The sequence below is a fragment of the Tachypleus tridentatus genome, chromosome 13, assembly GCF_004210375.1.
Source record: "Tachypleus tridentatus isolate NWPU-2018 chromosome 13, ASM421037v1, whole genome shotgun sequence".
Taxonomy (NCBI): Eukaryota; Metazoa; Arthropoda; class Merostomata; order Xiphosura; family Limulidae; genus Tachypleus; species Tachypleus tridentatus.
This window is the reverse complement of record NC_134837.1, coordinates 228,933,961-228,948,987: the sequence shown is the minus strand read 5'-3', so window position 1 is coordinate 228,948,987 and position 15,027 is coordinate 228,933,961. Positions and strand designations below refer to the sequence as shown.

General features: G+C 31.1%; 1 protein-coding gene across 1 annotated transcript in view; it reads right to left on the bottom strand.

The window, feature by feature from the left end:
• Positions 1-15,027, bottom strand: part of LOC143238590 (SWI/SNF-related matrix-associated actin-dependent regulator of chromatin subfamily A containing DEAD/H box 1 homolog) — a 144,169-nt gene that overhangs the window by 68,996 nt on the left and 60,146 nt on the right. The window contains exon 8 of the mRNA XM_076478952.1: positions 7,817-7,955. Coding sequence (XP_076335067.1) covers positions 7,817-7,955 — 139 coding nt within the window. The remainder of the gene's footprint in view (positions 1-7,816; positions 7,956-15,027) is intronic.

The following is a 15,027-nucleotide window of genomic DNA, read 5'->3' as shown; positions in this document are numbered from 1 at the left end:
CAATATATACACCACTTCAACTCATAAATGAATATTAAGCAATGAAAAAGACAAAATGTCTGTATAAGAGAGATAAAAAAAGACAGTAAAATATTGGCAAGAATGAAGGAGAAAATATGAATTGTAAATAACATTAAGAAAATACATTGGTCAGAACTGGCAGGAATATATAACAGAATAGCCAGAGCAAACGAAATAAATGATGGAGAAGTTGCTGTTTGCATTTAAGAAGAAAAAATACATGGGGCAAATAAAGCATACAAGTGAAAATAAAAGTGAATTGCTGAAACAATGAAAGAAAAATGATAGTAGTTACACAAGAAAGAAAAAATATGTTAAAATACCAGGTGCAGATGTATTTGAAATGAATGAATGATTGAAACAGAGAGTGACAAATGACAGAAAAAAATCATTAAAATACCAAGTGGGAAAAATGACAAATGTTTTGTAAGCCACTAAAACGATAGTGGAAAATGTATCCATGACAAGCAAAATGGAATAAAAGTGGGAATTTCATAATCACTAACATGAAGGTAGACAAAAAAAGAGAAAAAGTTCAGCATGTTAGCAATAACAGAGAAAAGAAAAAATAAAATGTTGAAAACAAATAAACCAAAAAACAATGATGCTAGCAACAGTAATTGTAACTGTAGAAAGTTGTTGCCTCCACCTATGAATAAATAAGTTTGTTTTTTAATGAAGGCTTTGTTTATATTTGGTCTTTTATTGGAATTTTAAAATAACCCACATAAAGAATGTCTGATATGCTTGTTCTGCTAGTGTTCACAAAGTTGCATGAGCTTTCACAAGAGTCTTCAGCCATTACAAGATAGATACATTATAACCTTATTTGTAACAAGAATAAGTTTAATGATAAATCACCTCTGATGTTTCCAATAGAGAATTCTGCCTTTATGTTTAAAATAATACTGCAAATGACATCCAGCTTTATAAATGCATTTTTAAAAAGCATGTTCACTAATATACAGTAAGGAATTAAAAACAATAAGATTTAAGAACTTTATGAATTGATTGTTTTATGAAGTTTAACTTTTCAAATAGTCACAAGTTATACAACCTGTTAAGTGAACAGTAAAACCATCATTGCATAAGAACCTCTAAAGTGTATCAAACTTTTCATGCAAAAATTCAAACTGCATGATGAATTAAGATCATAATCAGTTTCTTTGTGGGGTTGAGTTCTAATATTAACAAACAATTTACTAGTCTGCAATTTGTCAGACAAAATATACATCTGAAATGCTGTTTGTTTGTTGTGTTTTTTTATGTACCTCTACTTTTGAACCACAATGGAAAAATTAAGAGAAATATGGAGAAAAAAACAAAAACAACTGCAGTTAATTTTATCATTATTATATAACAATTGTCTCTCCTAATTGTCACCAACATTTCCCTTGCTTTTGGCATTTAAATTGTAGCTTTTAATGCTTTCTAACCTAATTTGATTTTCAATTTTAGGATACTCCTCCATCAATTTTTTTTTTCAGAAATTAATTTTTATATTATTTAATTAGCTATAGTACCCAGGCCCCTGGATTGAAGTTATGTAAATCCATAATTAATAAAGGGCTACCTCAGGACAAAATGTTGCTTCCCTTGTACATAACAGCAAAAATTGCAAAAAACACCAATAAAAACTGCACAAAACAAAATGCAAATTTGTATGCATCTCCCATGAATAAACCCTCATGCCACAATTGAAGAAGATCCATAGATATACGATGAAGCAGTAGGTAAAAAATGTAAAAATGTCCATAAAAACTACAAAACCAAAAATCTATCTCTCCATGGACCCAATGACCTCCATACCAAATTTCATGAAGATCCATATACAAGAGTAATCTAATGCTAAAAAACAAAAGCTACAAAAACTGCAAAATGATAAACTAAAAATTTGTATGCATCTCTCCATGTATCCAATGACTGTGTTAAATTTGAAGATCCATCTACATGAGACTGTATAAAGGGGTGCATTAACTGATTAATCAAATATAATTCATTAAAGAACCAATCAATTAACAAATACCACAAAACACCTAGCTGTAAATCATTAATCTATATATCTCAACTTATATGAAGGTGACACATTCTACACACTCAGTAAAAGAAACACAAGGAAGGGTGAGAGGTTCTGTGGAGAGGTGAGTATATATATGAAATACGTTTCTAGGTTTAGGAAGCTGACTTCAAAATTATAATAATCTCTAGAGGACAAAGACTTAGAAATTTCACACTGATATGATAAAAATGGTAGTAGAGTTGTAACAGATAAAGAAATTATGAAGATAAGCTTATTTCTGCAATTACAGCATCAAAAAAAAGAAAAAATGTGAAGCACTTTACTCATTAGGAGGGGTAAGAATCTAGTTGGACATCATTTAGTGAGAGACCACATCATTTTCATGCAGGAAATATTACTCAACCAATAAAGGTGGTAGATCAAAAGGGATTGCTAAAGAAAGACATTCTGCATGGTGATAAAGTGTAACACAAGTACAAAGAATTTAAGATTGCCCAAATGGCCATTGCATCCTACATAGTCAGATAAACATGGGTAAGAAATGTAATGAGTACAATACGTCAGGCCATACATTACCCAAGAAATATGTGAATATTTACTAGAAAAATAAGGCAGCTGTAAGAAAAAAAAGAAAACAGACCAGAAAGTGCTGGAAACATTTCTCAAGGTTTTTGATCCATGTTGACTCGATAATAGCATGCAGATGCTGCAGATTTGTTGGACACAAATTCATGCTATGAACCTCCTGTTCCACCTCATCCCAAAGGTGTTCTACTGGATGGGGACTGTGCAAGCCATGGGAGTACACTGGGCATGTTCATGGAACCAGACTGAGATGATGCAGGCTTTGTGAAATGCTGCATTATCCTGCTGGATGTAGTCATTGGAAAATGGGTAAACTGTGGCCATAAAGAGCTGTACATGGTACTAAGAGGCCTAATGTGTGCCAAAAAAACATTCCCCACACCATTATACCCCTACCACAATCCTGCACTGTTGACACAAGGAAGGATGGATCCATGGATTCATGCTGTTTAGATCAAATTCTGATCTTAACATATGCATGTTGCAGCAGAAATCAAGATTCATTAGACCTGGCAACATTTTTTTCAATCTTCAATAGTCCAGTTTTGGTGATCTCATACCCACTGTAGCTTTATCTTCCTCGTCTTAGTTGACAGGAGTGGAACCAGGCATGGTCTTCTGCTGCTGTAGCCCATCTGCTTCGAGGTTCAAAGTGTTGTGCATTCAAAGATGCCCTTCTGCACACCACTGTTGTCAAGCGTGGTTATTTCAGTATTTATGGCCTTCTTGTCAACTTGAATGAGTGTGGCCATTCTCCTCTGACTTCTCTCATTAACAAGATGTTTTTGCCCACAGAACTGCTGCTCACTGGATATTTTTTTAAACATTCTCTGGAAACTCTGGAAACTGTAGTACATGAAAATCCCAGGAGGTCAGCAGTTTTGAAATGCTGGAACCACCACATCTGGCACCAACAATCATTCCATGGTCAGTTCAGATCACACACATTCCCCATTTCTAATGTTTGGTTGAACAACAACGTAACCTTCTGACCATGTCTGCATGTTTTATATATTGAGTTGCAGCTATATGATTCACTTTTTGGCTATTTGCATCAAAGGTACCTGTAATAAAGTGGCCAGCAAGTGTATGTTTATATAGTGTATAAGGTGACTGTAGATCCTGCAACAACAACAAAATTAAAATCTCACCTTAGAGCTTCTGTGAAAATTAGAGAATGATAATTTAAGAGAGATGAAAACTAGAGGAAGATAAAACCAAGATCTGGCATAAGATAAAGTGACACGAAGGTGACTGGAGACATCCACATCCCTGCCTGAAGGATGTCACCAATAAAACACTGGTGATTAGAGAAAGGAGAAGCTATGAATGGATGTACTTAATGGGATTAGACATGAAAAAATATCACTGTAATAGAAGGATAAACTATTTTGATTAGCTTTTTAAACTAACAATCATAGTTAAAGAAATTAAATCACAAGAAGAAAAGGAATGTTATGTAAAAAAAAAAAAATACACACAGTTGGCTGTCTTGGAAGATATCAATGTGAATAAAATAACAATGAACTTCCCATATAGAATAAAAGAGACAATCTAGTGTTGTATAAGGAAGAAAGGTAAGGGAGGTTGACTTAAGAAAACTTGCACTCATGTTTCCAGATAGTCCAATTTTGGAGGGAAAGAAACAGTTAGGAGATATAAACTTGTCACTTTGATAAATAATGTAGGAGGTATCCAAAACAAAAATGTCAGAGCAACATTTCTCGCATGGGAAAAGAAGAAAATATCTTAAGAAAAAAATGGTACAGAGAATAAGTGGTCAATGATTTAAATTTGGAACATATAAGAGTCCCCACTTTGTGAACCTGACGATGACCGAAGAAGGTCGAAACGTTGTTCACTCTTCTATGTAAAATATTTTCTCAACCCAAACGAGCCGTTTTTGCATATAAAAGTCCCCAAAAATTACATAGAGGATCCAATTTAAAAGAGGAAATGGATGAGTAGGACCACTGATGAGAGAGGCTCATAAGACACCCATATAAAACAGAGAAAGAAATATAAAATACCCAGAAAAGAGAGAGGAGGCCATTGAAAAAAAAACATTATATAACCAACAACAATAGAAATTGAAAGAAGTTGAAAAGGACAATAGACATACTAAAAGGAATTAGATCAAATGTGAATCAAAGCATCCACTGTCAAAGATGTAGCACTAGTGAAAGACTCCCAGAGTTTGAAAATATCACAGGATGTGAAAGCCACACGCCCCAAAATTATGAACTTTGACTAAGAGGAAAATTCAATTAATAATTGAAATCGAATATCCAACTAAAACATTTAAAATTTTGTATCTTTCTTCCTCATAATCAATAAAAGAATGTAAATGGACTACAGTGTGAACATAAATAAGTACAAAAAACTCTGTAATCTTCAATGAAAAGAAAATATCTGGAAAATTCAATATTGAGAAAAAGAATAAGCCTTTGTTGAAACACTAGTGATCAAGAGAATTACTCTGCATAGATTATGATTACATCACAGACTGGGTATACATTAATATGCGTTGGGGTAATAGTTTTATTCAAGACTTTATAAATTAGAAAACATTTTTGGCACTGATAGAAGGTATTAACCTTCTGTCATGTGAAATGACCTTAATGAATCTTATTTTTGATTAATAGCAATCATTATGATCAGACTGATGATGTGGCTATGAACTGTAACCTGGCTCCTTCATTGGCCAATCCTTTTCTTTCTTCTCATGAAAAAACTGACTGAAAAGATGTTTGCAGTATCTTATCTCATTACACTATTTTAAGTATGTGACACTTTTGTTATCCTCAACAACCTTATTCTGCTCGTCAATGATGGGAAACTTCAAATAGTAAACATTACAATATTCAGTTCACTGTTGAGCATCAAAAACATAACAAACTTGCTTTCTCAGATACATTACTTTATAATTGTGATAATAACTTTAAGTACAAAATTTACCATAAAAAGACATTCAACTGGTTTGGTGTTCAACTTAAACACCTATTTACTAGTGATGTTCAAAAAACTAATCAAGAACTTGAATCATCATGTGTATAAAATTGCAAGTACTAATTCATGTTTTGTAAAATAATTTAATATTTTTAACAGACCATTATGCAAAAAGTTTCCATCAATTTGATACATTGATTAATTCATGACTATTTGAACAAATAGAACTTCATGAAATTATCAACATTTAATGTTTGTAAATATTAATGTATATAACTTCTGTAAACTGATAATCATGATTCATATACTAAAAAACAAAAAAAACTGTATATCCTTCTTCACAGTTCACCTACACATACAATTAAAATGTGTTTTTAAACCTGTATATCACCTGCAGGTTTATTTTAGTTATAAAGACAGTCTCACTCTCCTTTGAAAACATCAAATGTAGCTTAGAAGTAACTATATTTATTGCAAACAAGGTTATACTGGATCTGCCATAACATAGCTATGGACACATATGAAAAAGACATGTATATACTGTGTATGGAGCCTTAAGTGAGTATAACACAATACTTTAACATCTGAACTAGTGCCAATGAATAAATGACAAATAATGTCACAATATAAAAAAAATGCTTAGTCATTCACAAACAGTGATCTTAACTTCATCAAGGCAGTCCAGCATGCAAATTGCTGCTCACATTATAAAATAAACAGAATGCATTCATCTAATTATGTTTCATAAGGTTTTGATAGAAAGCCAAACAAAGATGAGACAGATTATTTGAAGCACTTCCCACACACACACACACAAAAAAAGACATAAAATGATGTTAGCCCATACAACATTTTGGCAACTGGCAATATGAGAAATCAAAATAACAACCATACAAAAATAAAGAAAGTGACAAATACTAGCAGCTTATGGCAGAGAGAAAACATAAGATGGGAAATATATGTGACAGCAAGGACAGTGAGGTTGTTGAATTTGTATGGCAGGATGGAAGAACACAAAAGGTAATAACACGAAATTAAAGGGGAGAACAAAATACTGGAAACACAGAAAGGAAGAACAGAATGTTGATAATATAAAATGAAAGTAAGATAAAATGTTGTTAATATGTTATATCACGTAAATAAAATAATACAGAAAAAACTGTTGCTGGTGTTAATCAGAAAGCTACAAAATGAGCTCTGTGTTGTGCTCACCAAAGGTATTGAAACTCATTTTTTGGTATTATAAGCCTATACACTTACAACTGGTCCACTGGGAAGCAGAGAGAAAAGATGAACATGTTGATAATATGTTACAGGATGAAAGTGCAGAATGTTGTTAATTTGAGACAATGAACTAATAATCTAAAAGATAGGAGGATAGAATACTGACCACATGAAACAGAAAGGAAGGATGGGATGTTAATAACATGTGACAGAATGAAAATAGATTACTGATAAAAAACAAGTCTACATCAGAAAAATAGGATGGATAAAAATGAAGGACAAAAAATATATGAAAGAATGGAAAGCTATTAATTGTAAAAAATATCAAGAACAAGCATGATACTGATAACTTGTAACTGAAAAAAGGAAATGATGTTGATATTACATGAAAGTGCACCAATAATGGTAACATGTTTTTACAATTTGTCACAGGAAAAAAAAAAAAAAAAAGAGCATTCTGTGAATATGAAAGAGATGATGAATAGAAATCAGTATGTGAAAAAACAGAAAGACTGTGTCTTAGCCACTTGTAACAAAAAACAACAATATACTGATAGCATTAAAAAATAAAAATAATGCTGGTTATATTTCATAGAAGATGAGAACAAAATGATATATTAATAAAATAGCATGACAAGAAACAAAAAGAAAGTACAGAATGAACGAATGTAAAGAACAAAAAGGAATAGGCATTCAGCGACAAGATGATTTATAATGATGAGTAAATAAGGTAGACGGAATGATAGTATACTTATACTCTATGTCTCAGAGTATTTATAAAATTATGAATGAATGTGAGAAAAAGATAATAAAAATGGTGCTCGGTAAAAAGATGGATTTAAAAAATGCCGAGTAACAAAAAGAAAGTATAAGATAAAAGGGGAACATGAAGCTAGTAAGATCTCACCTTAGAAGCTATGCATTAGTGACTGCATGAGCAAAATACATAAGAAAAGGCAGTTGCACTTAATAAAAGTAAATATTTTTAATTATGTTGAATGACAGTAAAATACTCACGTAGTGATTAGGATATTAAAATCTTCAACATCATCATTTAAGATATGAACTCTTAGCTCTTTGCGTTCATCTTGAGAACCATGATAGCAACAAACAGTAAGAGAGGGACACCAACTACGGAGCTCTCGCTGCCAGTTGTCTAAAATAGGGGATGGAAACTTGCATGAGATGAGCAAATTTAAGTTTGAGCTTCTACATTCTTTTATTTCTTGAATGACTAACCTACTCAAATCATGTTCACTAAAACTACATACAAAATATTTTTCAAACAAAAATGCACACTACTGTTACTAGCTTATAATAATTTAAATTACTTATTTATTGTACAGTTAGAAATAACAAATCTGTACAAAATATAAGTGAAGATAATCTTTGTATGACATTTATAATTTCGAAAATATTTTATAAAATCCACAATTATGATTAACTAATTATGTAAGACAATGAAATTATTATATATTGTCAATTTAAAGACACCAAATAATAAAATTTGTAAAGAAATTAGGTCTTGTCTGTATATTTTTAATATAGGTTTTAGCACTTTATATTGATTTTATTTTTAGGTCATCCACTTAAAATGTGGAAAATTTTAAGACAGAAAATAAGTATTTATTAATATCTTTGTTTTTTAAATTACACAACAAATAGAACTTCAACAAGAAAAAACAGTATGCATTAAAACCAAGGTAAAAACCAACATACACACAACATATTTATTTACTAAACTTGTGTGTAAACATCAAATTAGAAATAGCTTCAAAAGGTTAGCATAATATATAATAGATTCCTATTTAAGGAATACTAATCTTATATTAACTGATCATCTTTATGGTAGCTTCTTACACTGGTTGAAGTTACTGGAATTTTTGCTGGTCATGAACAATACCTCTCTAGATCAAGTTCTTAGGACCTACATAAACAACACTTAGTGCATAATCCTTGTCTTGTGTCAAATCCTCCTCCAAAATGCAGTATTTTCAAGTAACCTACAGAACACACTTGAGACAAGACTACACATAGTTGCCCATGAGGTAAAAAAGGTGCTGGTAGATAACATGTTTTAAGGTTTACCCTTGATTTTTTTTTCACCTTAACAACAAAGACTGGAATGACTAGAAACTGCTTTCTTTTGACTTCAAGTAGCTAGTTTTTATTCAGAAGTTACTGAAATTCTTATAGAAATACGTGTCAATTTTATCTCTAGTTGCAATTTCACAATCAAGATCATGTTCTTGAAACTGTTAAGAACACTCTTTCTTACTCTTCAAACTTATCTGTTGTATAGTAATTTACTGCAGCTACATAAATATTTTTTTGGAGTTAAAATTGCTTTTTCCACCAAATATTCAAAATTCCCACTACTGCTGTTTCAATCAATTCTTGTACATTTTTTGCTCAAACAGCACATTATCTGAAAGTACTGTGAAAAATAGTTTGAATGTTTGCATCAGCATTTCTTACAAATTATAATTTCATATTAGTAGCAAGCTTAGATGCTACAAAATATTGTCATAAGGGTACTCATTAAATATTTTCATTGACAATATTTTCTCAAGCTCTCTTTGGTACAACTTTTCCAACAAAACTTTGCATCTACTTTCATTATATCCCTAAGTAATCAATCTACAGCATCTATAGCATCCTTATATGATACATTGCAACTTATCCCAAATAATCATCTTTGCAATTCTTATCAGTTCTACAATATCACTATTTGTCTTTAAATTACAAGTTGAGTTCTCATCACTATTGACTGGAATTGTGAATCTCGAATGTGCTGTATGTCTTCTTGTCATTAAAATGGCTGCTATTCCAGAAGATATGACAATAACAATAATGTTATTATTTTGCCTACTCTTTGCTTTTTATAAGATGATGATATACAGAAAAGTTTTTTCTAGTTCTGCCTGGACCATCAACTGACACACATCTTAGTCCTGTGTACACTTTTTTTTTCATTTACAGCTACATCATTTCATCAAGTACAAACTGTTTCTCTGAATTTAACTGATTACCTCACTCCTCAGCTTCACTTGATTTGTGAATGCCTTTATTACAAACTCTTCACAAATGATTTTTGATGTTTCTACTTGATTTTAATTAGCAAATGCTTCAGGCAAATATAATCTTCAGTGGTCTTATATTCACATTCTAACAACCTTTCAATACCCAAAAATGTACAATCCACCATATCATCAATAAGTTGCAATAAATCATTGAGATGTGAAAAAATGCCTTCACTTAAGGTTTTCTTTGAATTTAAGCTAAAGTCTCTCTGGTTCTACAGGTTCATCATGTACTCAAATCATTGCAAATAATCTGCACATTTCAGAAGGCATACTTATAATATTTATTGTCAAAATTCAGAGACATTTTGCAATAGTAATGTTTCATGAGCTGCAATGTTGAAAGCAGAGTATACAATGCTGTTTACTATGTGAATACCTACGAAGTGTTTTGCACCTCAAACATGATGAATTATTACACAAAGATAGCATCTTTCCCCTTCTTCAGAATGTAAAAGTGAACATATCCAGCATAGACTGAATTGAAAAACATATTTGTATAAATATTTGACACCTGTAGTACCCGAGCATACTTTTATGCTTATATGTGCATTATATTTCCCACACAAGTATGGATTCTTAGGAACAAAGAATCAACTAAACAATCCATAGTTTCCCTTTTTAACTATCAAACCACTGTTACATTGTCAATATATTGGATAACTATTTCTATTTTCCAATGCTTCATTTGAAAAATGTTTCATGCACTTTCTTGTATCCACGCAAATAGCACTGTATATCAGTTCTCACTTGCAACACAAATCAAACAAGTGATAAATGTCCAATAAAAGTGGTTAATTTTCCTGTAATTTCCACACAGACAATTCTATTGTAATTCTTAATCATCCTTCACTTAACCTCTTGTAAAGAAACTAATAAAATGTATCCATGTTATAAATAGTCCTCACTTTAAAAATTTAAACACTCACATGTGTCTGTGCATCTATCTGCCCAAGAATATCTTGCTGTGTAAGAAGAGCCACTAACATCTGAAATTTTAATTCAAATACACACATCTCATGTGACCAAATTATATCAATAGTTAGCATTTGGTCATTCTTCAAGTTCAATTAGGATTTCTGGCCACTCTGGATTGCATGTGAAAGTTATATAAAAAAAAATCCAATCTTCCAAATTCTCTCACATTTACCATTGCATTTTGAAATAATGTGTACATATAATGGACTTCTTATGAATGAAGCAGAAAGAATTACCAGTTTTTCCTATCTTATGATTTTTAGCATTGTTTACATTGACTGCATCATCAGTTCTGCTCAAAGCTTTTTTTTTTTTATTATTGATATATATGTAATTCAAAAGATTTTGCTCATTTCCATTAAAAAAAACATCAGTGAAAGAACCTACTTCCAACTTAAAGATAAGATGAAGACTGAATTCATAAATAAATAAGATGAAAAATTTTTTTTATTCTTTTTACTGTATTGATATTAAACTTATCAAGACAACATCCATGTGTTCCAAGTAGCAACAATAAAATAAAATGCAGCAAACTATATATCTAGCCAAGTGTTTTCATTTTTACTTTCACTACTAAACATGATTACTGCATTTTAAGGAGCTGGAATCAAGTGCAGAGTATTGATATTCCTGAATTACCATTCAAATAGTTTCACTGGTTGTTTCACTATGCCTTCTTGCAAAGATATATAAAATATTTCAATTAAAAATTGTGATGGTGCACCATTTTCCAAGATTTTGCATTATTTGAGAATTCAAACATTTTCCATTTTTCAGAGACATTCTTATTTCCAAACCTTTTTTAGTTTCACCATGAAAACAGATTAGTGCAAATGATAGAGAATGTTCTAAATTTGGTTACAGTGGCCCAATCTTATAACAGAATTCACAATTAACCTATTGTGTGTATGTCAAACATTTTAAAGTTATATTCACAATATTATTAAACTATTTTATTATCCTTGTATACAAATAAACTTGGCATCAAAACATAATTAGTAAATAACATTTTAATACAAGTTTTAAGTTCTTAATTTCACAAGGAATTAATTTAAAAATCCTCAATATCTCCTAGTTTAAGAATTGTGACATTTGCTCTAAAAATATTCCATCTTATGTAATTTACTTACGTTTCCAAGAACAGACTTTAATTTATATTATTTATTATAATATAGATATTACTCAAATAAAGCATAATTTTTCTATTTTTCAATCTTATTTGTATTCAGAGCCACAAACTAAAAAATCTGACCCACTTCCCACATTCACCCGTCACATTTTTTTGTTCACAAACTGCAAATAATTTTTTGTATTTTATTAAAACCAATACAAAATTAAGGTTTTAACCTATTCGATTACATATTGTATGGGGGTACTGTCTATTTTATCATTCAGATTCAAATTTATTCTCATGAGAAATACATAAACAAGCCAAAACAATTATGGTAGTTGTAGAACACTTTTATTTTTGCAATGTGTTATTATATGTTCTCAGATACAGTACTTAATTAAATAATTAAGTAGTGTAGTAGTACCATTAGTATAAAAAAGTAAGCTTACATATCAATGACAGTAAAAAAAAAAATTCAGCTAAGTAATACATTTCTTGTTTCATAAGTGTATTATTATAAAAGCAACTAAAATGTTAACATTAGATAAGGTTATATTAGGTAATATAATGAAAAAAATATAAAATAAAAATCTTTCATGAAAATTGTTTGCAAGCACCTTGGGCATTACATAATTCACTATGGTAACAAAACTGAAAGTTTAAAGAGTACTTTACAACTTGCGTTGTGGAATGTTAGTTATACAAGATTCAAAGGACAATAAAATTAAACTATAAACAGATGTAGATTGTTATGACCTTTTAGCTATTCAGGAAAACCAATTCTAATTACTTATTACAACATACAGTTATTGAGAAACAAAAAAAAAAGGATAACTTAGATTTTGATCAAATTTGTATGGTGGTTACAAAGTCGGCCAAATTGACTAAGGTCATAGGGTGAATAAAAATAATAAATAAAATAAAAGTTTTTACTAAAAAATGATGTTCATTTAGGAGGTTATAGAGGTTATACAAATTAAATGTGAACATTTTTATATCTTTAGATAAATAAAACTATTTTTAGTATTGACATGAATATCACTCTGCACTCACAGCAGTCAAACACTCGGACTCATATAAACTTGAATAAATCTTTAGTGAAAATACTTAAATAGAAAACATGATTTTTTTTTTTTATTTGTACAAAAATCTAACAATACTTACTGAAGAATTGCCACATCTTTTGAAGATATATGATGATTACTTTGTGGTTACAAGGTTGGTCACATTGACCAAACAAATAAAGATGTTAATTTCTATTAATGAAAGGTCAATGGTGGCATTATATCCACCACAAAGCTATAAAAACTTAAGTAATTATATGACAAACACGCCCCTCCTATAAAACACAACTGCTAAAAAGGGCAGGACAATAAATACTGTAGAGAAATGTTGAATGGTATTCATGTTTGTTCTTCATATTATTAATAATTATATAATTATACACTCAAGCTATCATGAAACAAATAAACCCTCACTTGGTGTCACAAAAACCTCAACAGAGTTGAACACCCTCTAAAATCTACTTTAGGAACCTTAAAATACACATTTACCATAGTGCTTTATATATATATATAAGTTAGCTCAGATTGTAATGCACTTTTGTTTGAAAAACGTCTACCAGTTTATCACCAGAAAAAAAGACAACTGAACCACTGGTTGAAAATTTTTGGCATGTGTGTGTCCTGTCTTTCAGAAGTTAGACATAAATACTTAACTACCAGTTGCCTGCAAAAACAGAGTGGAATATTTTTATTTTGCATATATAAATACCTTTCTTCATATAAACATGAGTGCATGTAACTCCTTAACCATTTGGCTCAAATCACAAAGCTGCCAAAAGAATGCCACCCTAAGCCATATACTGGTCAAGATGCACTTTTTCAAATGCCCTATGATAAATTATGTTATTGTTCAATTTATTTGAATTACACAGCATATATATTTTACAATAATTTTAAGAAAAGAAGAATGCATATTTTTAAATGCTTACTCCATATATCTACGCCTCCACGTTGATTACAAACATTCGTCAATGCTATCAATAAATATACATTAATACTATATATCAACAGGTTACACAGCCCTAGAGAAAGAAAAAATATTCCAAGTCTTAAACTTATTTATACCATGCTTGACATACAGCATTACAACATTTTTTTTTCATAAATATTACACTCACTATTCTTTCTTTTTTTTTTTAACTACTTTTGTTTGTTTCTTGAATTTTGCACAAAGCCACTCCAGAGTTATTAATACTAACCTTTCCTAAATCTGAAATGAGAAACTACATCTTGTCTTAACTAGAATATACTCTTTACCTGAAAGTAAAGAGAGGAAAATGTAAAAGAGCCCATATTTATGGTGTAGTTGAGGAGTGATCAGACCATACAATATGCTCACTTCACCTATCCAGAAGAGACTGTGGCTGCAGGAGGAGAACAGATTATTTGTGTGTCATGTTGGTAAATGACAGCTCGACTCTGATGGTTGTGTAAGTAGTCTCAGGAGGCCATACCATCCAATAGAGACAGCTTAGCTCCAGTTGTCATGTAAATGTAATTGGGAGGCCCAGCCAACCTGCAAGGTGATGATTCAACTTCTCTGGAAGTCACATCACATATAATAACACTGCCCTACTATCAATTGAATGGTGATCACCTGTTTCATGTTCAAGTCCTCCATGAGTGTGTCTTCATGGTCAACCACCCCAGGGGCTTGAAACTGGAAAGTGCTAAACACTCTCATACTCCATTTGAGGAGGGAGTGCGAAAATGCAGAGTCCAAAAGAATATCACAAACCAAGAGAGTACAAGGGGCAATGACGAAACTTTAAAAAATAGACCACACAAAGTTACTCAATAGAGGTATAGCAGAGGTGGGCAGCAATCCATGGGTGGTACAGCATGGAATGGGCATGTTTGAGAAGCAAATTATTAGAAGGTAATTAACTGTCTTGTAATTTTTTTGAAACTGCATCTTGACAGTGAACATGCAAAGCCATGAAAAAAGAAAGCAAGATCAAACATAGCATACAGTGCAGATTTAGTGTTACA